Source organism: Neovison vison, unplaced genomic scaffold, assembly GCF_020171115.1.
Source record: "Neovison vison isolate M4711 unplaced genomic scaffold, ASM_NN_V1 Scaffold_030, whole genome shotgun sequence".
NCBI lineage: Eukaryota > Metazoa > Chordata > Mammalia > Carnivora > Mustelidae > Neogale > Neogale vison.
Genome location: NW_025334834.1, coordinates 16203 through 42441, shown reverse-complemented (window position 1 = coordinate 42441; position 26239 = coordinate 16203). Strand labels below are relative to the sequence as shown.

The following is a 26239-nucleotide window of genomic DNA, read 5'->3' as shown; positions in this document are numbered from 1 at the left end:
GGTGGGCCAATCCCGTGAGGGTTGAGCCTTCTCTGGTCCCACCCCCTTCTCCTCTGTCTTGTCGCCATGGTGACTGCTCTACGATTGGCGGGGTTTAGGGTTCAAAGGCCTTGGCTCGGCTTCATCCGGGTCCTCCGGCTGTGGTCTCTCTAGGCTGATTGGTCAGTTTCTTTCACCCCTGATTGGCCGAGATCGGGAAAGACGGCGAAAAGCTCGGCGGGAGACCAAATGCTCGGGTCGCAAGGTTCAAAATGGCTCCGGCCTGCTTCGGAGGTGACGTAGAGAGCAGAACTTGTGTTCGCCCCTCCCTTTCAGTGAAGAAGGGAGCAGAACTGGGATCAGCTCGTTTGGATGGTGCGAGCATCGATCTGGGGCGCTGGTGTTAACCCATCTCCCTCGGCTGGAGGACTCAGCCCGCTCCTCCTTAGGTGATTTGCAGAGAACTAAAGGCCCACACCTTTCTAATGTGACACAGTATGACAGAGTTGATCTCGACTGCTTTTTAAAATCTTAAAAGCAGATAAAGGTCTAGCCCCTTTGCGAGTAGGGGCCGAAGGGGCGAGGCCCGCCCCTTTTTGGGCGACCGCGGCCGAGTGGGGGTTAGGCCCGCCCCTTCCGTCCTGTAATGTGTCCCCCAGAACTGGGGTCTTTCTCCTGGGTTGGACCCCCGGAACTTGGGAAAGCCAGAGCTTGGCCTTTTTGTACGAGTTTGGGCCTTTTCTGCAGTCAGTAACCCTCACTGGGGCCCAAGGAGCGGAACTAGATAACAGTCCTCCCACTACCAGTGTCTTTTACATCCTCTACCTCAAGGTGTGTACACTGGAGCAGGGCGAAGCTGTGTCTGGCAGCGGGGACAGAGGCTGAGGGCAGTTCCACACCCAGATACAAGGTCCCACGTGACTCAAGTGAGGCAAGGTGAGAGGCTGGGAGTTGCCTAGAGGAGGGGCGGGAGGTGAAGGTACAGGATGCCTGTATGGGTTTAGGAGAAGAGTTACTGAGAAAGAGGTGGAAACCAAGGAGAGGAGTGATGGAATGAATGATCCTGGTAAAGGGATAATGGAAGTATGGGGAAGAGGAGATCAGGGGCTGAAGAGGAAAGAGATACAGGAGTACACAATTAAGGAGGCATGCTCCTCCCAGAGTAATCTAGCGTTCTTTCTCATTTTTTTTTTAAAGCAACCTAATGCCCAGTTTCTATTGGAAAAGATGCGCCTAGATTCTATGTTGGGGAGAAGGGCAGCCTCAGCTTCAGTGACTAAGGAGACCGATAGGAAGGAACTAGAAAAGCAAAAGTACTGAGGCTAAATAAAGAGCGTGGGAGGACAGGGGGAGAGGGCCTGAGAGTATCCCTTCTCTTTAAAGACCCGAGAGAGGGTTGAAGGAGGGAGCTGGACTGAGGGGAGATGGGGACGGGGGGGGGGGGGGAGGAGGGCAAAAGTCAAAGAGACCAGCCAGAGGAGGGCCAGGGAGATGGAGCCGTGGAGAGAAGACGACAGGTGGAGAACTCAGTGACTGGCATATAGTAGGTGCTTGAAAATGCCTGGAGTTGAATGGGGGGGGGGGGGGGCAAGAAAGAGGTTTTTGGAGAACAGTTGGAGTTGGAGGGAATAAACAGCGGATAAGGGAGTTAAGGAGAATGAAAGAAACCAAGTGAAACTTCCAGGAAGAGGAGAGCTGATGAAGAAGGAATGGGCCAAAGAAGGAATACAGCACCAAGGGACACACAAGCCATATATGCTGAAAGGGAGTTGGAGGAGAAAAAAGATGCAGCTGGAGCCAGAGAGATGGCCAGAGACGGAGGCCCAGCCCAGTGGAGCTCTCGCGGGGCGGAGCTACCAAGAGGAGACTGGTCGATGCGGGGAGGAGACGCCTGGGTCCCCGGGAGGCGATTGGCAAAACGGGCCGCCCGTCACCGCCCCCTACTTCCTGGCCAGCCCCGGAAACCAGCAGGCGTTGGGGAGGGGTGGGGGGGGATAGCGGCAACAGCAGCCCCAGCCCTCAGAGAGACAGCAGGAAGGGAGGGAGGGAGCTGGGGAGACAACCCCCCCCCACCATTCCTACCGCAATGGGCCCAGCCTCCCACTCTCACCTCCCCTCCATCGGCCGGGGCTAGGACACCCCCAAATCCTGTGGCCCCCTTGGCACCGACACCCCGACCGAGGCAGAGACACAGCCACCCGCCACCACCGCTGCCGCAGCCTGGCTGGGGAGGGGGCCAGCCCCCCGGGCCCCCCACCCCACTGAGGTGGGGGCGGGAAAGGGATGGGAGGAAGCGGGAGGAGGGTGCTGAGAGGGACTTGGAGGAGGGGATGGGGGAGAGATTGGGTCTGGGAGGCGGACTGGGGAGAGGGTTGCTGGGGAAAGGAGAGGGTCCCTGAGAGGGAGGAGACCCGGTGACCCTGTGAATCTGGGATGGGGGTGTGGATAGAGAGTCCTGAAGAGGGAATTCCTGACACCTTCCCCAATTCCTTTTCCTGCCCTTTGGCCCCACGTGACTCTTAGGGGGCTGTGGCCGGGAGAAGGAGGTTTATTGCCCTCCTTCACCCAGCAGAATTTGCTTCCTAGGAATGCCCTCAGACACCTCTGTTTCCATCTAGGCACAGGACTTTCTCAGTGGCCATCCACATTGGGCTAGATCCTTACTGACACACAGATGCTTTGTGGGGGGCCATGTTTTCTACATGGAGACTGTGCCTTTGACATGTTTAATGGCTTATGTGCGGCTAGCTTCTCCCTATACTATCCATGGTTTGTGGAGAAGCAATGTGTTATTTTCCATCAGAATTGCCCATTCTCTTCTCTTATGTCCATGTCTCATGTCCAGTCTTGACATTGTTCAGGTGTGTGAGTTTTTGTATATTGCATCCAAATGTGGTTTCATGTTTCTTGCACATTTTATGCTTTTGCATGTTTACTTCTGCATGTAAAGATCAAGCCTTGTTTTGGTTCATATCTCGTATATTATGTCCATGATGCTGTTGTATGTGATAGTCCTCATGTGTGGGATCCTGTGGTTTAGTGAACTAGTGTACACTCCTGTTGTGATCGGGTTGGCCTGTTTGCTGCATGTGTTTTCCTAGTCAGAGTACACACGACATCTATGCGTGATCCTTTACTTATTTATATTTACGCTGATGTGACATGTCCACAGCATTTGTGCTTTTGGTTATACATACTACATAAATTTCATAATTTTATTGGCAGTATATTTTTGTGAGTCATATATATGCACATTAACCCATCTGGCACTCCGTGGTGCTTATTAATCCTTGGATATTTCTGCTCCGGAGAGGGTCACTTAATGTCATGTATTAGAGAAAAAGGTGACAAGCCTACATGTCCCCAGAAAACCATCCCCAGATGCTTACCTTGCTGACCTTCCTGGCCTGTGTCTCTTCACATACATTCTCTCTCCAGTGGCTATGGACAGCCTGTCTTCATGGAGCTCAGAGCATCCCACGGGGTCAGCCCTGCTGTGCACATTATCTGTTCCCCACTCTTTTTGCACAGTTGGCATCTTTTTGATGACAGCAGCATCTCTCCCCTGTGGCATGTTAATCCTCATGCTGTATGTTTCTCTTCTGTATGAAATGGGATGCTCCATCTTGATTGTTGGTACTTTCCCTTCAATGTGATGGTATATTGTTATGTGCCTATTTCAGAGTAGGTTATGGTTAGGCTTCTTATGTTCATTGTTTTCTTGGTGACTTATCTTTTCACAATTAATAGTTCTCGAGAGTGTAGCTATCTGATTCCTGATCATCTCTGTCATTAATTATGGCTGTGTGGGTGTGCACTCAGCATTATAATCTGTTCCACAGATGTTTATTGAGCCACCTCTCTGCCTCCTTCTGTCCGGGTTTTGGGAGTGCCTACCCTCAAGCTGCTTACAGACTGGGAAAGGAACAGAAATGCCAGTGAGCAGTTACATACACAGTGGTGTCAAAATCAGTGATTCTCAGACGTGTGTGTGCACCAGACTCACTTGGAGGGCTTGTTAAAATACAGATTGTTGGGCCCAAGGCCCAGAATTTCTGATTCGGGAGATCTGGGATGAGGTCCAAAAATCTGTGTCTCTACACTTTGAGATCCAGTGATCAAGATAAAAGTGTAATGAAAACTTAGGCCAGGTGGGGTTCAAGAAGGCTTCCAAAGTGTGATGCTGAGCTGTGTGAGGCGAGTGAAGAGGCAGAAGGGCATTCTAGCCAAGGGAACAGCCTGTTCACAGCACAGAAGCATGAAGGATTGTGGTGTGTCTGAGGAACTGGAGTTGAAGTGAAAAAGGCTTTTGTGGGGTTGTGGCCGAAGATGGAAAGAGAAGTCAGCTTGCCTAAAGAGCCTGTAAACAAGACAGGAAAATGCTCAGATTTGTGTCACAGGAGGATCCCTGATTGCCATGTGGATGACAAATTGGAAAGGCAGAGTTAGGATCCCGTTGCAAATACTCCACGGGAGAAATGCTGGTCCAGACTTAACAGGGGCAGTGGGATAGAACAGCTCAGAGCCTACAGCTGTAGAGTTGGCAGATTTTCCTGTTTTTCTAGGGCCTATTAGCCTTCACTGATTGGCAATGGACTTACCTTTGAGCATAGACTTTCTTGTCATTGGAAGGGAGTGCCTGTAGTCTTGCTGGGAGTGACAGGTTAACACCATTTCGTGATTTCTGACCCTGCCCCCAACAGTGGGGCAGAGTGGAGGAAGGAGGAAGAGCCTAGAAGGCAGGTTCTGTGTGCCTGCCTACACCTCTTCCTCCTGAACTCTGTCCTCTCCCAGAGAAGGTGATATGATGTGTCTTTTACTCTCTGCCCTCCTTTTTTTTCCCCCACTTAGTCAGGACTTAAATATTGTATCTGCCTGACCAGGTTGCCTGCAGTGTCCCAGGAAGAGGGGGGAAGAGGGCAGAAGGATTTGTTTGCCTGACTGTGGAGGGAGGATTGATAGATGGTAGCTACTCCTGGTATGTCCATGGGTTTATCTGGGAATGGGAAGGGGGGATGGGGGTGGCTGCCTTAGCAGAGAGGGGATTTTCTAGTTATGCATTTACTACATTCCTTCATCTGTTACTGGGCGTGACTTGAAGTTAGCCTTCTGGTGTGAGCGGGTCAGTCTTTGTGTTTGCATCAGTGACAGAGCCTTTATGCTTGCCAGTGCGCTCTTGAGAATGTCTGTGGGTGTTTTGTCCCTTAACCGTATCTGCTGTGTGTACACCTATGTGTGTACATACGAGCAGCAGCGTAACTGTGTTGGGAATACAAGCTGCTTGGGTTTAAACTAGGAAGTGCTTCTTAGGAGCCGTATCATCTCAGGTAAGTTATTTAACCTCTCCTATAAAATGTAAATTGTGTGGTTCATATTTAAGGGTTTAACGTAGTCTGTAGTTCAGTGCTAATCCAACAGAGAAATATAATGCAAGCAACATGTAATTTTTAATTTTCTGGTAGATACATGAAAAAAGGGGGAAAGTAACAAGGGGAATTTAATTTTAATAGTATGTTCTACTGAACCTAGTATTCTGAAAGGTTAAAATTTCAAAGTGTAATCACTACAAAAGATTATTATGGGATATTTTACATTCTGATTTTTATTCAAAGTCTTTGAAATCTAATGTATATTTTACACTTCCAGCACATCTCAGTTCAAACGAGGCCATTTCAACTGCTCAGCAGCCGTATGTGGCTGGTGGCTACCCTATCAGTTAGTCCTAAAACCTTACCAACTACAGGTGTTAGTTATTGCTGTTATTAATGTCCTCTTATCATATATCTGAGTTGTGGATGTCCGTGTCTCATGTCTCTTGTCCTTGTGAATATTTCTGGAGCCTTCCTGGAGAGGGGTGGGAGAGCAGTCTTGAGCTCCTGTCCTCCCCACCCCCATCGTAGAGCGGCTTCCCAGAGCGGCTTCCCTCGGCAGGTTTTGATTGGAGCCCTGACCCCATCTTATGTCTCTGGCCTTTGTCCTCATAGCTCCCCAAACCCTGCCTTCTGTGCCCTACACACCTCACTCCCCTCCAGGACCAGGCCCACTGTCCCTTGCCCTTTCCCCTGCAGGTGGCCAGAATGGAGCTGTGGCCGGGGGTATGGACTGTGCTGCTGCTGCTGCTCCTGCTGCTGCTCTTCCTGCTGCCCGCCCTGTGGTTCTGCAGCCCCAGTGCCAAATACTTCTTCAAGATGGCCTTCTACAATGGCTGGATCCTCTTCCTGGCTGTGCTCGCCATCCCTGTGTGTGCTGTGCGAGGACGCAACGTTGAGAACATGAAGTGAGGGCCAGGGGATTTTCGGTGATGAGAGAACCTAAGAGTCAGAAGTGAGCAGTGGATGGGGAGGATGTTGGGTGTGTAGGGAAAGCAGAGAGCGCCCAGGGACAGGGAAGGGGAGAAGACTGCAAAGATGCCCTGAAAGACGGTCGGATGGGGGAACTGAGGCATGCAGACGGGTATCAGTGGTTCCTGCTAGAACCCCTTGCCATGACCCCACAGGATCTTGCGCCTGATGCTGCTCCACATCAAATACCTGTATGGGATCCGAGTGGAGGTGCGTGGGGCTCACCACTTCCCTCCCTCACAGCCCTACGTCGTGGTCTCCAACCACCAGAGCTCACTCGACCTGCTTGGTGAGATCCTTCTCAGGGCACACATCCCCCAGCCATGCCCTTCGTCCTTCTCCAGAATCTCCTCTAGGGGTCCTCACCTCCCCTGCATCTGAACTTTGCCCCCTGGCTCCCTCTCCCCTTCCCCCGCACAAACAGGCTAATATATGTTTAATCACCTCTTCCTCCACTCAGGTCTTCCTGGCCCCTCCCCTCAGTCTCCTTTTCCCTTTATGTCCAGTCCTTAGTAGCTGAGACCTGCTTTCCATGACACTTTGCCTCCTTTGGCCTTCACCCTTCACCTTTTACCCTAGGGATGATGGAGGTACTGCCAGGCCGCTGTGTGCCCATTGCCAAGCGTGAGCTGCTGTGGGCTGGCTCTGCTGGGCTGGCATGCTGGCTGGCAGGAGTCATCTTCATTGACCGGAAGCGCACAGGGGATGCCATCAGTGTCATGTCTGAAGTCGCCCAGACCCTGCTCACCCAGGATGTGAGTCCCCCTGTGGAAAAGGAGGGCCGGGGGCATTGTGGAGCAGAGCAGTTGTAAATAAGCTGAGACGCAGGGCCATGGGGCCTCAGAGGTCCCATTACAGCGTCACAACCATATTCTGACCCCTCTGTGTATGTCTTCTTGACCCTCTGTCTTCCCCAGGTGCGGGTCTGGGTTTTTCCTGAGGGCACAAGAAACCACAATGGCTCCATGCTGCCCTTCAAACGTGGCGCCTTCCACCTTGCAGTCCAAGCCCAGGTAATTACTACTTCCCCTTCTGCTATGGAGCCCCCAGCTTCCACCATCCCTTTCTGTGTTGGCAGTGGCTTGTCATGGGCTTTGAAAGGAACTGTGGACTGTCTGCTTTACCCTTTCCCCAGGTTCCCATTGTCCCCATAGTCATGTCCTCCTATCAAGACTTCTATTGCAAGAAGGAGCGCCGCTTCACTTCGGGTGAGGGCCCTGAGTAGACGTGGGGCTGGGGGTGGCCAGAAAGGCCAAGGATGAGAGAGGCTAGAAGGGTGTCCCCACCAGGGAGGAAGATGGGTTGGTGTCAGAACTGAGATGTCCAAAGGATCATCCAGTGTGACCACACATCAACCAATAAATACTTAAGCACCCACCATACCCTGCTACGTGGGTAACACTTGGTCCCTCCTAGAGGGGCTCTTACTGTCCAGTGGGAGAAATAGGCCTGTGTGTGCGAGGCTGTAGTAACACTTGGCAGTAAAGGCTAAACTGAGACAATGGGGGCTGAAAGGGTGCTGTTGAGGTGTCTGGACCCCGGGGGGTTGGAAAAGGCTTTGTGCAGGAGGGTCTCAGAGCACCAAGTAGCTGGCAAGCAGAGGGGCAGTTGTCCAGGGTAGGGAGAACCGAACTGAAAAGTTGGGGAGGGAGTAGCAGGAGAGCTCAGAAACTGTGCCCCACCTGTGGGCAAAGGCCTAGGTATACAGGCCATGATGGTGCTCAACCCCCCCAGGGCGATGTCAGGTACGGGTGCTGCCCCCAGTGCCCACAGAAGGGCTGACACCAGATGACGTCCCAGCTCTGGCTGACAAAGTCCGACACTCCATGCTCACCGTTTTCCGGGAAATCTCCACTGATGGCCGGGGCGGTGGTGACTATCTGAAGAAGTCTGGAGGGGTGGGCGAGGCCCGGCTCTGAACTCCCCTCCCATCTCCCCCCACCTGGCTCCCACACCTATCAGCCCACTGTGCCCTGAAGCAGGGCCAAGCCCTCTTCCTTGTTTCTCCTCTCCCTACTGTTCCCCTCTTTGGAATCTTCAACTTCTGAAGTGAATGTGGATACAGCGCCACTCCTTGTCCCTTCCCAGCTCCCCCCTCCTATAGACTCTCCTGCCTTGGTGCATTCTCCACTCTGACCCCCCACCCACCTCCTGTGCCATTTTGTCTGTGGGATGGTTGCCTCCCCATCTCTAGTGGCTCACCTACACGAGGGTGTGAACACACCATCCTTTCCCCAGTGGACATTTTTCCTTTGTGATCTTCTCTCCCTCTCCACCCCACATTGGCCAGTGGACTCATCCATTCCGTTGACCAGTACCCTCCCACAGGTCCACAGATTCAGTGGACTCCTCACACTGTGGCTGGAAGCAATGCCTGGAACATTCCTGGCTTATCCTGGGAACACTCTTCAGCACCCTCACACTCCCTCCCATGGAGCCTCCTGTCAGTGGAGGCTGGACACCCAGGTGCCCAGGGGTGAGCCTACTCCTAGATGCCAGTTTGGTCTCCACATTTCTGCTTCCCCCTGTCCCTGTGGTACGGTTCTTCAGTGGTCCTGGCCCCAATCCAGTCCCCTGCAGCCCTGCTGTACCATTCTAACCACACACAAGGGAAGAGGCAGACATCAGGTGCTGCATTCACTTCTCCCTGGGGAGTTGGGGAAAGGGAACTGAACCCTGGCTGGAGGGGCTGGGAGGGCTTTTAATTTATTTCTCTTTCTTTTGAGGCTTCCCCTCTCTGAGCCAGTTTTCATTTCCTCCCGTGGCATTACCACTCCTGCCTCCCACCCCAGACCTGTGCCCACAAACTGGAGAGGTGGGCTGGGAGCAAAAGGAGAGGGCGGGACCCAGTTTTGCGTGGTTGGTTTTTATTAATTATCTGGATAACAGCAAGAAACCGAGAATAAAGACTGAGAGAGAGAGATCTGGGCACTTTCTGGCTGCATTTGTGAAGGCATTAAAGTGGTTCTCACCCAAGCAACCTTACCCCAGCCAGAAGACTCGGGTGGGCCCAAGGCATCCATCATCCCCCACTTCCTCAGCTCTGGAAGTTTCCATCACTCACTGCTCCTTAGTGGCAGATAACCTTATCTGCACTTCCCCACCTGGCCATCCCAGATGATTAGTGGGGCCAGTTTCTGTATAAATTAGGGGACCCGGGCTCTGGAGAGGTTCCTTTTCGGCCGTCTGAGGTCTATGCCCAGGCTGTTGTCCTCACAGGAGCCTGATGAATGACAAGGAAGCAAGCAGACACATTGGCTGCAGACTTCTGGGGCTGCCAGGGCACTGGAGAGACTCTCACCCAACAATAAGTCGTTTGGGGACAGGGTACCAAAAAGGGTAAAGTATGGCTATCTAGGGACAGTGTGGGGAGACTTAAGTGTTGGGAAAGGGCTTGGGGAAAAGAGAAAGTTGAACTACAGAAAGTATCTGAGACAGCTGGGGGCATCTACTGGGTGATGGGGGTTCAAGCAGAGAGGGGCAGGAGGACTCACAGGCGCCCAGCCTCTCCTCCAGCAGCAGCACCTGGTCACTCAGAGACTCTATCCTGTCGTTGCGGCCCCACAGCTCTGCCACCTTTTCTGGCTGTAGCTCTTCAGGGGGCATGGGCAGCACAGCCCGGACCCAGGCCCCCGCCTGACCAGCCCACTACAAAGGAAGGGACACCTCAAGTGCTGCGGGCGGAGTGGGGTGCACCCTGCTGGGAGGGCCTGGCCCACACCACCACTCACCTGCTCCAGCCGCTCCAGGCGCCCTCGCAGCTCCCGAATCTCCTGCCTCAAGTCATGCTTGTCATGTTCAGCTTCCCGAACTGAAAATAAACAGTGTCACCTACAGCCCAGTTGAGCCTGGGCCCTTGCTGCCACCTCTACTCCCACTCACCCGCCACGCTGAGGATGCTGGCACCGGCTGGCGGCTCCAGGAGACCCTCTGCACAGGTGCGCCTGTCCTGGCCCAGCACCAGACCTTGGGGACAGCTGCAAGTGAAGCTGCCTGCCGTGTTGACACAGTGGTGCGAGCAGAGGGTGACGCCAGTCCTACATTCATCCACGTCTAGTTAAGGGAAAGAGAGGGCTAAAGGATGGGGGCAAGCTGGCGCCTTGAGGGTGGTAAGGTCCTGACACCACTGGAGGGTGGGGGTGGGGAGGGAGCACTCACCCACATGACAGTGCTTCCCACCCCAGCCTGGGGCGCACTCGCACTGCTCTGGCCTGACACAAATGCCTCGGTTCAGACAGGGCTTGGCACAGATCGCTGTGGGTGCAGAAGGGTGGTTCAAAACAGGACAGCCCGCCTCTCCAGCTCGCTCTGTCCCCAGGCCTGGGAATACCCAGTCTCACCTTCGTCACAGGTGAGCGCCCCCGGATGTCGCTTCTTCCAGCCCTGGCAGCACACAACGTGGGTCTGCTGCACCTCTCTCCTCACCTCCCTCCATGCCACTTGGTATGTGGTCCTAGAACACAGGCCTGGCTCTGAACATTGGTTTATGGGCTTTGGTCTGGGTTCCTGAAGTTCCGGAAAGACCAGCAGGGTCCAGGCTCCCTAGCCCTCACCTGTAGGTGCTGCAGATGCGCCGTCCATTGCACACAGTCAGGTAGGGCTTATACACTGGCTGGCTGTAGGACTCGTTGTAGTGGAGGGGGACCACCAGCATCTGCTTGGAGCAGACCCCCTGACTGCACCCAGGCGAGGGAAGGTGAGAATACTGAGTGGGCCAGGCCCTAGGGGGCCAGGAATCCCACTCCCCTCAAGGCTCCACTGAGCACCACCCCCCCAGAGGACCGCCTCACCCCCCGCTTCCCTCCTTCTAAACGTCACTGTTTTGCCCCCTGTTGAAGTGCCACCACCCCCACCCCCACCCCGCTGTTGAAGTGCCACTTGCAGGTTTCCTGAAGACCTCACACCTGCCCTGTGCCATCTGTCATCACCTCTCTTTGAGGGATCCGCCCTTGGCCCCCTGGGCTGACATCAGTAGCAGGAGGAATGACAGTCCGCCGAAGACAGTGTACAGCTCATTCCTGGACCCCATGGTTCTCCTTTACTCCAAACTGCAGGCTGTGGGCAAGAAGAGGTTAATGGAGGCACTTTCCCTCTCCTATAAGCGCTCCAGCTCCAGCCCCTCCGGGAGCAGAGAGCAGACTGCCGGTGCCCTCTAAGGGAGTCAGCACATTCATCTGTACATACTTGCACTAGCCATCAGGATTGTCACTTTTAACATGACCCCTTTGTTCAGCACACCTGGTCCCCGAAGCATCATGCAAGGGTACACCCCGACACACTCCCTCCACCCCCTCTACACTACAGTTAACTCTCCCCGAGGACCCTCCTATCTGTAACAGGCCCTCTTGTACATTTTTCTATCTTCGAAGCCTCAGAGAGGCACCATTACATCCTCTCACTCTGTACCCAAAACCAGGCACCTAGAAATTGCACCTTAAATACATCCCTACTACCTCCCACACCAACACCCCTCATACAACACTCCCCAACTCACACTCATTCTAAGGCTATTCCCCATTACAGTCTCCCCACCTGTCTTTCCCACTCTCCCGGAGACTTCAAGCAGACCAGCCTCAGCAGCAGCAGCTCAGACTGGTGGGCGGGTTAGGCAGGCTGGGAAGGAGAGGAGGGGCCAGGCCAGACAGAATGCTCCCATTCTTGCCCCCTCCCACAAGCCTTCAGAGTTCCTGCTTCATCTGCTCAGTGGTATCCAAGTCCCACTACCCTCACCACCATCCCAGCAAAGGGGCCCCTAGAAGTAAATTTCCCACCCTTTGGGACCTTATTTCTGGACTTGCCAAATCAGCAGAGAGTACTGGCTCTGTACCACCACCAGTGTCTCTGGTCCTTGCCACATCCTTCAACCCAACACAGACTTGGGGAGAACTGAGGGGGCAGGGAGAGAGAACTGGCAGAGAAAAGCACGGACAGGTCATGAGAGAAGAGGCAAGAACAGCTGAAGAAAGAAAGGAGGGCAAGTCATTACAAAAGGCCAACGGGGGGGTGGACAGCCCAGGGCATTAAGGGGAAATTGCCCCCCGTTTCTTGATGACATTTGTTAGGGCCTGGGGGGGGGCGCAGAATTGAGTCAGCCACCGCCCCCCATGCATGACTAGACAGGGCCCTATTGTCTCCACCAAAATTCCTTCTTTCAAGGAAGAGGCAGCTCATTGTCCAGCCCCTCACCCAACTGTGGCCTACAAAGGTCGAAAAGGGGCACAACAAATGCCCACCCTGACCCTTAGCCCCCTTGTCTAGCCTGGGGGTGGCAGGCGCATTCCACCCATGAGGCTGGGGCACAAACCACTGGAGCTCTGGGCTCAGCCCCCCAAGCTTAGGCTGGGACAGGAAGAGAATTGTCCTCTGCAGGAAAGAACCCACAGAGAATCAGGAACCCACACAGAATGGGCATTTAGAGAGCGGAAACACCAAGGGGGGGTCCCTCCCCAGACCAGGCATCCGGGCACCCAGACCTCAGGCCCTCTATCCCCACCCTCCTTGGGGAGCCAGGTCCCCCTTACCTGGAAATGAGCCAAGCCACACTGAGGAAATGGAACTTTATTTCCATTAATACAGGGTTAACACCCATTCAATGGTAGCTAAAAGAGGGGCTGGGGCCTCAAAGAAACTAGGCTCCCGGGGGTACCCCAACACTGAACGTAGGGACTGGGGGATCCCCAAACCTGAGATGGGCCTCACAGGCCATAGATATTCCCCAACACTGACATTTCAAGAACAGAACTGTCCCCATAGGGGAGCCTCAGAACCCCACTCTCATGGGTAGTCCTTCCTGGGAGTTGGGACAGCTGAGGAAAAGGGAACATGGGGAGAAGAGAAGCTAAAAATGACCTGAGTGGCCTAGAAGGAGACCCCTGTAGCAGGCAGGGGCTGGGTTCTCCTTCGGTAACAGCCAGAGATGAAGGGTTGGCGGCGGCAGCAGCAACAGCAGGAGCAGCCACAAGTTAAAAACCTGGTTTCTCTCTTCCCAACCTTGGGCTTGGGAGGCTGAGAGAGCACGGAGCAAACCCCAGACATGAGCTGGGGGAACACCAGGATTTGTCATGTACAGAGAAGAGGAGGAAGGGGTCGTGGGAGCCCTGGTTGGTGCGGGCAGTGTGGGAACAGTGGGGTGGTCCCAGGCACATCAGAGCCTGACATTTGCCTTCCAAGGCCACCGCTTGGTTTCTGGGCTGGGGAGTTCCCGGGGCATCTCTGAGGACATCCTCAGGAGAGCCAGGGTTCAATGCAGGTCTCATAAAGGGTACGGTTGGAGTGCCAGGCCGTGTGGGCGATCCCAGCCATCGGACACCTCACTATGGCTCCCCGGGCCAAGAGTGTCTTCAACCCAAAAGAATCCCGCAGATAAACCTTCAAGGTGGGCAAAGGGTCACAGCAGACAGACAGATGAAGAAACAAAATGAGTTCCTGCTGGTGTCCTGGGTCCCCTCTCCCCACAGGGTGAACCCTTCCGCGCTCAGGGGTCGGTGGGCAGGGAGGGCTACAGACTGAGGTGGGACAGAGCATGAAGAAAGGGGACACAATCCCGGGGGCTCACCGGTTGCTCCTCCATCTCCAAGACCGTCTCATTAGCGTCATAGAAACCAAAGAAGCTACAAAGAGATTGAGGGTGGGCAGAGGAGGTTATTAGGAATGCTGGAGAAAATCAAGGTAGGCTAGGGGACTTCAGGAACTCATGGCCACAAGACACTCAAAATACTTAACTGGGTATCATGTGCCTCACGAGGTGATACACTGAAACTATAGCAAGGCTTTTGCAGAGTCCCATCAAAAAAGTGTGACCTGAACCTACTCCTGAGGAAACAGCCAACAAACCCTGAGGGACATTCTACAAAATGTCTGGACCACACTCCTCAAAAATTTCGATGTCAGAGACAAAGACTGAGAAGTAGTCCAGAAAAAAAGAAGAAACTAAAGAGCTATGCAGGTAAATGCGACTCATGATCCCAGGACGGATCTTGCAATGAATTTTTCCCCCCCTGGAAGGACAGGGGGAAAATACTGGACAACTGGAAAATACCTGAATCAGGTCTATAGAGTAGCCTAGCCATGTTAAGTTCCTGACTTTGATCACGGTATTGTGGCTACGTAAGGAATGTCCTGTGCATAGCAGACAGACAGACATACTGCAGTGTTAGGGATAGAGACCTCATGTCTACAACCTATTCTCAAACAGTTCACAAACACAACTATACCCTGTATCTGTAGAGAGAACAGAGGAGGGCAGAAATATGGTAAAATGTTAACATTTAGAAAATCTAAATAAAGAATACATTAACATTGCTTTTGTAATACTTTGTTAACTTATTAAGTATGAAATTATTCCCAGATATAAAGAATAAAAAGGTCTTAAGATTCTCAGAAGCAGTATTTAACTGGCATGGGCCGTGAAAGGGCACTGGCCATGACAAACAAAGGATAATAGTATTTATTTAAAGTCCAATAGGCTACAGGAGCAAAGAGAGGCCACTCGCCTGGTTCTAGAGCACCAACAAAGGCTTCCAAGTGAGGACTCTCCCCTAGGGAAGGCTGTTCCCCAAGCAAATGAAGAGCAGGAGCCAAGGTACAGAAGTGAGGCCCAGCTGGGTGCTGTGGGGAGCTGGGCTGGAGGCCGAGAGGCCATGCTGAGTTGGGCTGGAGGCCAGGAGGCCATATATTTCACCAGGTGTAGGAGAACAGCAGGGGCACACAGACCTGGGTTTGAACTCCAGCTCTGCCGCACACTCCCAAGCATGTGTGGCTGAGCGTATTATTCTCTTTGTCCCATATAAGAATACTTCCTTTGCAGAGAGGAAGTGAAACCCCATGGTTATGTCAGATAGCCTGACTTCACAAGTTACTGACTCTATGAGGATTAAATAAGGTTTATTTGAGAAGTACTTGGAATAGTGCCTTGACATGTAAAACATGCCATGTAATTGTGAACTATTACTATCTTCGCAGGGTTGTGGAGGTAAAATGAGAAAAAACAAATCCCATCCCATGGGAGTCCCATGACTCCTTCACTTAAAACCCTCCAAGGGGGCACCTGGGTGGCTCAGTGGGTTAAGCTGCTGCCTTCGGCTCAGGTCATGATCTCAGGGTCCTGGGATCGAGTCCCGCATTGGGCTCTCTGCTCAGCGGGGAGCCTGCTTCCTCCTCTCTCTCTCTGCCTGCCTCTCTGCCTACTTGTGATCTGTCTCTGTCAAATAAATAAAATCTTTAAAAAAAAAAAAAACCCTCCAAGGCCTTCCCATCTCACTCAAAATAAAAAGTCAAGGGCCATGGTTGCCAAGAGCTGGGGCAGGGGGTGGGGGAAAGCAGGGATGGGGAGTTCATGTTTAATGGCTATGGAGTTACAGTTTGGGGAAAAAAAAAGTTTTAGAGATGGATGGTGGTGATGGTTACACAAGAATGTCAATGTGCTTAATGCCACTGAAGTGTACACTTAAAACAGTAATTTTTATGTTATGTATATTTTAGGGGGAAAAAAATCAAGGCCTGACTGCCCTACAAAGGCTAAACATCACTGGATCCCTACTACCCCTTTCATCTCCTCTCCCACCCTCCCCAGCTCCCTGCACTCTAACCACATGACCTCCTTATTCCTCACACCTGCCCCAGGACCTCTATGGATGCTACTCCTTTCCCTGATTCATCCCCCTCCCCACATACCACCACCAGATTTTTCCACAGCTCCTTCCTTCACTTCAAGTTTCTACTCAAATGGCAACTCTTCCAGGACCTGGCTGGCCATCATCTGACATAGGCTCCAGTTATCTTCTAATCCCTTCCCCTGCCTTGTCTTATTACCACCTGACATTTACATTTATTACGTCTCCTACACTACCAGATCGTAAGCTACGTAATAGCAGGGACTTCTCTCTCATTTACCCCTGCATCCCAGTGGCCCAGAACAGTGCCTGGGCATACATACAGTGCTCAATAAATATTCATTAAGGACTAAATAGCTTAGGTGACATTTTAGATCACTCATGATGGGCAAGAGGCCCATACACAGCACAATGGAGCCACAGATTTTCCTGAGGTACAGGATGGAGCGGACGGGGCTGAAGGCTATTACAGAAGTCCAGGTATGTAAAACAGGTGGGAGAAAACATACAATGGCATGGAACTATACACATCCTACCAATGACAACTTCCTGGTTTTGATACTGCGCCAGAGTTACATAGGATGCAATCGTGGGGGGAACTGGGCGAAGGATACATACCCAGGACCTCTCTACACTATCTTTGCAGCTTTCTATGAATCTGCAATTATCTGAAAGCTAAAAGTTTTTACAAGGCAAGGGTTTAGGGATGGAGAGGAAGCATAGTCTGGAGGACGTAGCGACTGGCTGGATACAAGTTGAGGGATGATGATTCCCCGTTTTGGTCTCCAGTGACAGGATATGTGGAGGGTGAGGCATGCAGGCCTGAGATAAATATTACTGGGGGTTGGGGGATGTCCTTAGCCAATCTTCAGGCCACACAGTCCCTTATTACCTAGACTGCCAGGGGGTAATAACACCATCATCAGGACCCCCAATCAGCACCAGGCGGCCCACACGAAGAAAGTTCTTCCTCCATGCTGAAGAGTGGGAAGAAAAGAGCTTGCATCAGTCACAGGGGTCAGGCCCTGTTGGGGAGGCAAACATAGGGGGTCAGAGAGGCAGAAAACGGGACCCAGGTAGGAGCCTAGGGTCTCACCAGTGGCATTGGGATGATCTCTTTCCCCATTAATCAGGGCCAGGAAGCTGCTGGCATTGAGGTATAAGTCATCATGGTGGGGGTCTAGGTACAAAGAGCAGTTAGAAAGACAGTCAGAGAAGCAGGAAAAAGAGGCAAGACCAGAGGCTGAAAGGCCAATCAGGGGACTACAATGATAGACAAGGTGACTACTAAGAGTAGAAATAATAGTAATTGTGAACAAGAGAGCAAATACCTTTATCCAGCACCTAGGATGCCAGGTACTGTTCAAAGTTTATTACGTATATTACATGTTAATTTCTTTAATCTTTACAACCCCCTATAGGGTAGATACTATATTAATATTTTACAGATACAGAAAACAGTCACAACCAAATATTTACTATCTGGCCCTTTAGAGAAAAAGTTTACTGACCCCTGCCCCAGACTAACTCTGAAGCAATAAGGTAATACACAGAAAGTGTTCTCAATAGCGCCTAGTCACACAGTTATCTTCAGCATCGCTGAAGTTATCTTCAGCATTACTGTTGGTTATGGTACAAGGGGGAGCAGCAGACCCTACCCCCCCCAGGGTGCCCCTCCATGCAGACCCCAGTTTGGCATCCCCTACTCACCGTGCCAGTAGTTGCAGATGGAGAATTCTTGGCCCCAGGGGCTGTAGCAGATCCGGTAGAGGTTAGACCTCATGGAGGTAGGGAAAAGCCACTTCAAATAGTCCGTATCTGGCAAGAGAACAGCAGAATCCAGTGGCCCCAAACTTCTGTGTCCCCAAAACTCAGAGCCCTCTCAGGAGCCCACCATCCCCACTCACCTCCATACTGTCCCATTTGTGGAGAGGAGAGAGAGATGAAAGAATCCACGTTGTGCTCCTCCATGACGGACAGCAGTGCCCGGCACACCAGGCCCCCTGGAGGCAGAATGCCACGAGGCTGGGACTTAGGTACAGCCAAGCCAACAGCCTCCCCACATGCCCCTGCCCCCAGCGTGTCCGTAAGAAGAGTGAAGCCCAGAGAAAGCAGGCACACCTTGTAGCAAAAAGTTATATGTCGTGAGAGTAACAGAGCCAGAATTAGATTCTGGGTCTCCCAATTCTACCTGTATGGTGCTTTTTACTCTTCCATTATCCCTTATGTCCAAGAACCATGGGTAATGGCAAAAGGGGGCAGCAGCATGGGGAGCCTCCCTCCCACTGAGGACACAGAGAGAAGACCCAGGTGCTGAGGGAAGTCAGAAAAGTAGGGCTCAGGTACTAGGGCACTGGCTAGGAACAACCAGGTTCAGAAAAGGGGACACCAGGAAGTGTCCCTCAGGTAAGGATCAAGCCTCAGATAGGGCTTAGAAGTTGGGAGGGGGAGGGCGCCTACCCTGTGAGTAGCAGATGAGATGCACCCCTTCAGGGGCCTCTGCCATGATGGGGGCCACAGCCTCTCCGAACCCTTGCACCTGTTCCCACAAGGGTCGCAAGCTCTCTCTTCCATCGAAGAGATCGAGCACAGTCACCACAGTCCCAGGGTGTGTCTGTGGGAAGGGGGCAATGCTGCAACAGGGGATGGACTATGAAGCCCCTCCACACCGCCCCCTGGCCAGCGTCCACATGTCTATGGCGCCCTGCAATGAGAACCAGGGATCTCGTCCTCCGACTCTCCCAACGCCAGCACCAGCTCCTCTAGGAACTGAGCAGGCCCGGAAGCGCAGCTTTCAGTTCCCCATTCTCCTTCCCCCGTCACTACAGTCGCCTCCAGCGCCCCACAACCGAGTGTCCCTTGCCAGACCTCGTTGATGTATTCCAGCAGGTGGCGGAAGCTGTATGAGCTGTCAAAGAGCCCGTGCACCACGATGACCGGTTTGTAGGAAGCGCGATGGGGCGCAGGGGCTGCTGGCAGCAGTAGCGGCGGCAGGAATGGCAACAGGAGCAGGATCCCCGCCGGGGGGAGCAGCAGCCCTCTGAGGCCCAGCATGCTCCCGCCTGAGAATGGGGCGATGAGGGCCTGTGAGAGAGATGACAACACGCTCTCCCCTCGGAGCAGACGCCCGGCCCTCAAGATCCCCCCCCGACCGTGCTCACACTAGGTTCCGGTCACAAAATAGCCTACTTTGAACTTACTTCAGGACTGGAGGGAAACACACCCCCCTACACGCACCGACGCACACCCGAAACCCCGCCCCCAATTCAGCCGGGACTCTGTCCCTAGGCCCAGGGTCTTCCTAATGCATCATGCCAGCCATGCACGACCCTGGCTTTTGCAAGACCCCTGAGCAGCAGCGCAGGCTCCTAGAGAATGCAAGCTCCTACCTGGCCTACGTCCGTGAGCCTGGCTCCGCCTGCTGTTTACTTCTCCCTAGACTGGAACCCGCGGGGTGGGGGGGGGGGGATGAGGGGAAGGGTGTAAGGACAGCGCGCGCAGGGGAATGACGGATGGGAGAGGGGAGGCTGCTAGGGGTCGCGCTTCGCCGTCACGTCCGGGGCTTTCCCTGGCAACCGTGTCGGCGTCCCCTGAAACGCAAGCCCGGACCGGAGGGGCAATGGAATATTCCACTGCATTCCGGGAGCGGGGGATGAAGCAGGCAGACCGATCCATTTAGGCCGGTGGGGAGAGGAAGAAGCGGCAAACATATCCTGGGAATCTAGAGAAGGCCGGTCCAGGCCCTGCTGCACCAGCGAGCCGAGGGTTCGATTTCTTGCCCTTGATTCGCCCCCACTTCCCAATTCAGGCGTCCTGCTCCGCTGCGGAACATGAAGTTCTCCCTCCCCCAGGGTGGGGGTGCGGGAGAGGGCGCTGGGGAACAGACTGGGGAAAGGCAGTCCTCCGCATTTCGACCTACGCCGGATCCGGGCTGAAGCCAGCCAAGGCGGACCCCTCCCTACCCCTACCCGCCAGCCGCCGGCCCCAGGTCAGCGCCTTACAACTGTTCATTATGAAGTGCGTGTAGTGCCCTTGTCTCCAGGGACGCGAAGAGTCCTCGAGGCCCCTCGAGCTAAAAGTGCTGGCTGGCCCAGTTTCTCCCGGCCTACTCTACTCCGCTCCCGGTATACGACCCACCTCCAAGGGGCGGAGGGCCCCTGGGGCAGCGCTGACTCACGCTAGCGTGGTTCCCACGTCTTTCAACTTGAGGGACCCCCCCCCAACTGCCCCTGGCTGGGAGCTCTAGTGGGCGGCTTGCGACGCAGACCCTCGCACCGCATCCGGACTTCCGCGCTCCAGGTGTCCTGCACCTCCGTCCGCGACCCCTTCCCGAAACCTAGGTGGGCTTTTACTTAGCATTTAAAAGCGTTCCCCTTCAGAAAAAAGGATTTCGAAGCTTGTCTGAGTCCCTCCCTCTAGTCACAAGGTCTTTGCAAGTCTAAAGTTTCTCAATAAAACTGACGTGTGCCGAGAGGTGTGTGATGTGAGGACGGGGTGGCGGTAGGGGGTCAGGAGCGAACGCCAACGCGAAACCAGAACGACCAGTTCGGGGCCCTGACCTAAATGTCAGGAGCCTGGGACTGGTCCAAGCGAGGGCTTCAGCTCTGTAGCCTCGGCTTGGACGCGGAGGGGAAGGACACAGCCGGAGAAGGCGACTGCCTCAGTGGGGGGATGGGGAATACTAATCTGAAGGTGGAGGCAGGGGAGGGTTAATGATTCCCCGACTGTGCTTTTGCAAAAAGCCCAAGTCCTATAAATCCCGGTAGACTGCCTACCTTCACCTTCCCTCCCCTTGTAAGCGCTCACAAGATACAATGAAGAAATAAAAGCCCACAATTACAGCTGTGCTCCAACCTCCCCCCGCCCCCCACCACATACACTCCTGTCGATTCAGGAAGTGGCTTTGCGTCTTGGCAGGGGTGGTGGGTGGGTGGGATCTGAACACTGATGTGCCCAGAAACTCTAAGAAGCCCAATTATCAAAGAGGGAAAGGAAAACCAAGCACATACTCCCAAAATGGAGTTGCCAGAAACGAGCTGATCCATCCCCTCCTCCCAAAGTGCTGATCTCCTTCACTCCGGAGAAAAAGGTGTCTCTGCATCCCCCCAGCTTCCTCTCTGTCTGCCAACCCTCAGTCCCCCAGCCACAGGCCCAGCGGCTGCTGAACCACTGTAGACCCAAGCCCCCCACTTTACCTGCAGTTCACCCCAGGCCATAACCCTGGGAACTCTTCAAGCCATCGCAGGTCTCAACTCTGCAGTTCTCTCTCATATACAATTACCTTTCCTAAAAAGTGGGGGGAAGTAGAGCTAAGGATTTGGAGGAAGATCCTGAGAATTTGTGGGGACTCTGAGGGAAGCTGAGGAGGGGGGCCCCTGACTAGGGTGAACGAGATCCGGTGGGGACTGGGGTACTGAATCCACTGAGCACCTGCTCACTTCCTCCCACAATATAATCACTACAGCCAGTCTTAGAGGGGAAGACTCTAGAGAGTTCTCCCTCCCTCCTTCCTTCCCTTAGTCCCACCCGCCTCGCCTGGTCTTGCTTGCCTCCCGGTTTCCATGACAACTCCAAGGGAGCCCAAACTGGGGGCTTGAATACCAGGGTGAGAGGAGGAGAGACGGAGTGAGGGTACCTCGGAAACTGTCCCCCTCCCTCTTCTCGGTCCCTTTAAGCTCCCCCCCCCTCCCTCCGCCCCCCGCCGCTGTCTTCATCTCTCCATCTCTGTGCCGCTGCCGGCTGCGCAATCTGCGCACCGAGACTCCGACGCCAGCCAGGGACCCCACTCCCGCTACAGGGACCCTGTCCCAGTGAGACCACAGGCATGTCATCGGAAAAGTCAGGTAAAAAACAACAAAACCTGCCCTTTCCTCCATCTCCAGACTCTTCCCCCCCACCATCCTTGGCCCCAACCCTCTACCTCCCTTACCCCTGGGGGGGGTATTCTGTTTCATTCCCCTTCTGTCCAGCTCTCAACCCCCATCCCCCTTCTCCTTCTATATCCCTCCCTTCTCTTCCTTTCCTCCCTCCAATCTCAGCCTTGTCCCCTTGCCAACATGGAAAGGGGACAGGTTGAAAGGGTGAGGGAAGTAGAAGAGTGGCCTAGCATCAGCCAGGTACTAAAGGGACAGCAGTATTGGGAGTGACAGATGGACAGATGACACTGGCTTGCATGGGAACATGCAGTGGAGATATATAAAGATATGATCAGACAGAGGTTGTTAGGGGAGTAAAACCCAGAAGACCCTTCTTTATCTGCCCTAAAAGAGGTACTGGAATTCCCAGAGAGGCTAGGGCACCCCTCCCCAGGGCAAAAAGGCAGAGTGGAATATGTCGTCCTCCATGTGTTTATACAACTGTTGAATTAAGCACATGTTAACACTGTGTTGCATGTCTACACATGTGCACACACAGGACTAGCTCAGATGGGCAAGTCGGAGGCAGCCATAGCTTTGCTGGCAAGTGAAAGCTCTGGGCACATTACTGAAGACAGGGAAGAGTGGAGGAGAGTTGCGACCTCAAAATCAGATTGAAAAAAGGAAGGGGGGGGTAGATGGCCTAGATCCAATCCCTTTCCTGCCCCAAGACCAAGAGATGCCTTCTCACCCATCTCCTCTGTCTCTCCCATTATCTTTCTCCATCCCTGGCCCTCTGTGTCTCCCCCTTATCCCCTTCCTTATCTCTTCTTTGCTGTCTTGCCTCTGTCCCATACCCTCTCCTCCGCTCACCACCCCCAGGCCTCTCAGACTCAGTCCCTCACACCTCTCCACCACCCTATAATGCCCCCCAGCCCCCAGCCGAACCCCCCGCCCCACCCCCACAGGCAGCCCCCTCCTCTCACCACCACCACCACCACCACTACCACCAGTCCGGGACTGCCACCCTCCCGCGCTTAGGGGCAGGCGGCCTGGCTTCTTCCGCGGCCACTGGTCAGCGCGGTCCCTCATCTTCCGCCACTCTGCCGCGGCCACCACACCACGCCCCGCCCGGCCCGGCCGCTGGGGCGCCCCCACCCGGCTGCGCTACCTTGCCCCGCATGCCACCCGACCCTTACCTGCAGGAGACTCGCTTCGAGGGCCCACTGCCCCCGCCGCCGCCAGCCGCCGCCGCTCCGCCCCCGCCGGCGCCCTCTCATACTGCCCAGGCTCCGGGCTTCGTGGTGCCCACGCACACGGGGGCGGTAGGCACGCTGCCACTGGGGGGCTACGTAGCCCCTGGCTACCCCTTACAGCTGCAGCCTTGCACCGCCTATGTGCCGGTCTACCCGGTGGGCACGGTGAGTACAGGGTGGACAGGGGCCCGGGAGGAAGGGGTGGGGACACATTGCGGGGGTAGGGGTGGGGGCTGGTGGGATAGAGAAACAGAGCCAGGGGACGGTGCAGGTTCCTAAGACAAGGCCTAGAGAGAGGAAGGACTGAGGAAAGCCTTGGGAATGTGTGTGTGTGGTGTATGTGGGTTGCAGGTAGGGGCGGGGGGTGGGTGTCTGGCAGTCAGTTGGGGTCAGAGATCAGGGTCTGGGAAGGGGAACGGAGCACAGAAGTCCAGAGGAGTTTCGAAAAAGGGAAAGGAGAGAGGGGGAGAAGAAATGGAATCCCAGGACCAAGGAGGAGAAGGGAAAAGAAACCTGGAACTGACTGATTAGGGAAGGCCAGGCAGATATTTGGGGAGAAGAAACAAGGTCTGGAGTGAGCCAAGACAGCGCTGGTATGGCCATTCCTTACGGGGAGGGAATGTGGAGACCACTAAGAACATAGGGCAATCACAGTAATGACGAAAAGAGAGGAGCCTACAAGGAATTTATGGGTGTCATGGAAGGGTAGTGGATGATAAGTTCTTTTGAGAATCAACGTCCAAGAATGGTGCTTTAAAAACCACCCTGCCAGACGCAGAATGTTGGTGGGCTGGGAGAGGATGGGAATGACGTCCTGTCCTCTCCCTGCAACCTTCCTTCCACAGCCCTATGCAGGCGGGACCCCGGGGGGAACAGGAGTAACCTCCACGCTCCCCCCGCCGCCCCAGGGCCCAGGGTTGGCCCTGCTGGAGCCGAGGCGCCCGCCGCACGACTACATGCCCATCGCGGTGCTGACCACCATCTGCTGCTTCTGGCCTACGGGCATCATCGCCATCTTCAAGGCAGTGCAGGTGGAAGGGGAGTCGAGGGCGGCATCTGGGAAAGACGGCCTCACTCGGGTTTTCCTATTCTGACGGAGTGCGGGATGTTCAGGGGAGCATCTCAGAAGGAACAGCGGCTCTGATCCTCTTCCTTCCGCCCTTCCCCCGCAGGTACGCACGGCCTTGGCCCGCGGAGACATGGTGTCTGCCGAGATCGCTTCACGCGAGGCCCGGAACTTCTCCTTCATCTCCCTGGCGGTGGGCATTGCAGCCATGGTGCTCTGTACTATCCTCACTGTAGTCATCATCATCGCCGCGCAGCACCACGAGAACTACTGGGATCCGTAAGGGCTCACCCGGCCCGGCCCCACCCCGCGCCCCTCAACTTCCCGAGCGCGTTCTGCAGCCACGCCGCGGATCCAGTGGGTGCCCCGCACACCTGCCTCTGGGGCCACCAAATTTCGATACAACCTAAACTCGGCCTCCACGGAACTTCTCGCCTTGAGGGCACGCTCCGAATCCAGTTCCTCAGGAACCCCGGAAAAAAACCCACCCCCAGAAATGCCACTTCCCGGGATCCCCGCCACATGCCCGGCCCTCAGTCACTCCAGTCCCCCGCCTCTAAATGCAGCGCCCCCAGCCGAGCTCCCTCGGTCTCAGCTCCCCAGCGGGAGACAGGTCCCCAAAGCCCCGCCTCCTCTATAGGCTCCGCCCCGGCTCTGACAAACCCCGCCTCCAGGTCGGCAGGCTCCGCCTTCTTTTCCGTCCCCGCGGGGTGATTCAGTCCAGTGATTGGGTTGTGGCGCTAGGTCTTCCCCACAGACTGATAGACTCTTCCCCTTCTCCCCGCGCAGGGGTCCTAGCCCGGGGTAGCCACGCCCCCACGCTCTCATCTTTTCGTAGTACAGTTTTGTCTCCTCCACCCCGGTCTCTTGCTATTTTCTTGCTAATCCCAGCACCTCTACTTTTGGTATTTTTGGAATGAGATTTGGGAGGTTCCCAGTTTAGGACCTTTCATCCCGGGATGACGAAAGTCCCCGTTCTCTGTAAATATTCCCTTCCACCTATCCCAACCAGTGGGCAGCTGGGCAGAAGGTAACCCAGTGTACGTACTTCCCAACGTCCGGAGGAGCCAGTCTGCTCCCCGCTCCCCTTGGCAGTCCCCACGTTGTTCTGATTTGTGTGTGAGTGTGTGTGTGAATTTCTGAAAGAATATTAAAGAGACTAAGTGGATTTATCACCCGCACTTCCGAAGACTGCAGCCTTGCAAAGGCCCTCCTCTTTTGTTTGCCCCTTTTACCTCCCCTTAGCTTCCCTTCCAAGGGAAAGAAAGATAAAAGAAAACTGACAGAGACAAAAGTGGAGCGGGTCTCCAAGACACCGGAAAGGCACAAATGTGGGGGCTGGGGGCAGGGGGACATCTCCTTAGGAATCCCACCAGGGTGATCTGGTATGAGGTCCATTCTTGGTGGGGATTTCTTTCCCTAGCATATATTTTCCACTTCCTACTAGACTGGGCTTAGGGCTTTGAAGAGAGAGGATTTACAAGTAGACCCAACTATCTATCCCCACAACTCCAGGAAATCAGGAGAACAGGACAGACTATTCTGAAGAAGTTGGTCAGGGATGGGTTGACAGGGAAAACATGCCAACTGCCTACAGCTGTTCCTGCCTTCAGGCCAGAGGGTGGCAAACAGCCTGGATTGGAGCCCTGCATGGTTTGTGTACCTGTATAGGCGAAGGGAGCAGAGTGCTATGGAAGGCTATCCAGTATTACTGACTGGGTGACTTAAAAGCAACAGAAATTTATTTCTCACAGTTCTGGAGGCTGCAAGTCTGAGCATAGCATAGTTGGGTGAGGGCCCTCTTCTGAGTTACAGACTTGTCATTGTATCCTTACTTGTTGGCAGGGGCAAGAGAGCACTATAGGGTTTCTTTTATAAGAACACTAATCCTGTTCATGAAAGCGCCACCCTCATGATCCAAGCACCTCCCAAAGACCTCACCTCCTAATACCATCAACTTGTGCAGTATGATTTCAACATGCAAGTTTTGGAGGGACCACAAACATTCAGATCAGAGCAGAGCCCCAGGGAGGAGGTCACTAGGCTCTCAAAGTCCAGCTGGACCTAGTTGCCCTCTCCCACCCTGAGGTCAACCAGGAGGCCTCTGGTGGGGGTGGGGCAGTGCATAAAC

At 54.2% G+C, this 26239-nt stretch overlaps 4 protein-coding genes across 9 annotated transcripts; 2 read left to right on the top strand and 2 right to left on the bottom strand.

Moving 5' to 3' along the window:
- Window positions 1-829: 829 nt before the first annotated feature.
- Window positions 830-9243, top strand: LOC122897933 (1-acyl-sn-glycerol-3-phosphate acyltransferase alpha). Of its 3 annotated transcripts, none has more exons than XM_044236120.1 (7): window positions 830-915; window positions 6048-6256; window positions 6476-6609; window positions 6900-7075; window positions 7238-7333; window positions 7456-7528; window positions 8055-9243. In XM_044236120.1, the coding sequence occupies exons 2-7, from the start codon at window positions 6057-6059 to the stop codon at window positions 8237-8239; spliced, it is 864 nt and encodes a 287-aa protein (XP_044092055.1). In that variant the 5' UTR covers window positions 830-915; window positions 6048-6056; the 3' UTR covers window positions 8240-9243. The 3 variants fall into 3 exon arrangements, with proteins under 3 accessions (XP_044092055.1, XP_044092056.1, XP_044092054.1); XM_044236121.1 differs by lacking the exon at window positions 830-915 and adding an exon at window positions 2114-2245; XM_044236119.1 differs by lacking the exon at window positions 830-915 and adding an exon at window positions 5051-5306.
- LOC122897932 (epidermal growth factor-like protein 8) lies at window positions 9171-12799 on the bottom strand. Its single transcript, XM_044236118.1, has 9 exons — window positions 11853-12799; window positions 11249-11375; window positions 10874-10996; window positions 10661-10773; window positions 10479-10574; window positions 10203-10373; window positions 10052-10131; window positions 9815-9968; window positions 9171-9543 (listed from the first exon to the last, which is right to left on the bottom strand). The coding sequence occupies exons 2-9, from the start codon at window positions 11347-11349 to the stop codon at window positions 9467-9469; spliced, it is 915 nt and encodes a 304-aa protein (XP_044092053.1). The 5' UTR covers window positions 11350-11375; window positions 11853-12799; the 3' UTR covers window positions 9171-9466.
- A 64-nt stretch (window positions 12800-12863) lies between these two features.
- LOC122897929 (lysosomal thioesterase PPT2) lies at window positions 12864-21628 on the bottom strand. Of its 4 annotated transcripts, none has more exons than XM_044236115.1 (10): window positions 19933-20838; window positions 19321-19371; window positions 18800-19015; window positions 18392-18545; window positions 17839-17934; window positions 17642-17749; window positions 17028-17111; window positions 16824-16908; window positions 13876-13930; window positions 12864-13688 (listed from the first exon to the last, which is right to left on the bottom strand). In XM_044236115.1, the coding sequence occupies exons 3-10, from the start codon at window positions 18983-18985 to the stop codon at window positions 13545-13547; spliced, it is 912 nt and encodes a 303-aa protein (XP_044092050.1). In that variant the 5' UTR covers window positions 18986-19015; window positions 19321-19371; window positions 19933-20838; the 3' UTR covers window positions 12864-13544. The 4 variants fall into 4 exon arrangements, with proteins under 4 accessions (XP_044092050.1, XP_044092051.1, XP_044092048.1 ...); XM_044236116.1 differs by having other exon boundaries at window positions 18800-18993; window positions 19933-20837; XM_044236113.1 differs by lacking the exons at window positions 19321-19371; window positions 19933-20838 and adding an exon at window positions 21127-21628.
- Window positions 21629-21652: 24 nt separating this feature from the next.
- LOC122897931 (proline-rich transmembrane protein 1) lies at window positions 21653-25289 on the top strand. Its single transcript, XM_044236117.1, has 4 exons — window positions 21653-21774; window positions 22669-23207; window positions 23888-24073; window positions 24215-25289. The coding sequence occupies exons 1-4, from the start codon at window positions 21756-21758 to the stop codon at window positions 24389-24391; spliced, it is 921 nt and encodes a 306-aa protein (XP_044092052.1). The 5' UTR covers window positions 21653-21755; the 3' UTR covers window positions 24392-25289.
- Window positions 25290-26239: the final 950 nt, after the last annotated feature.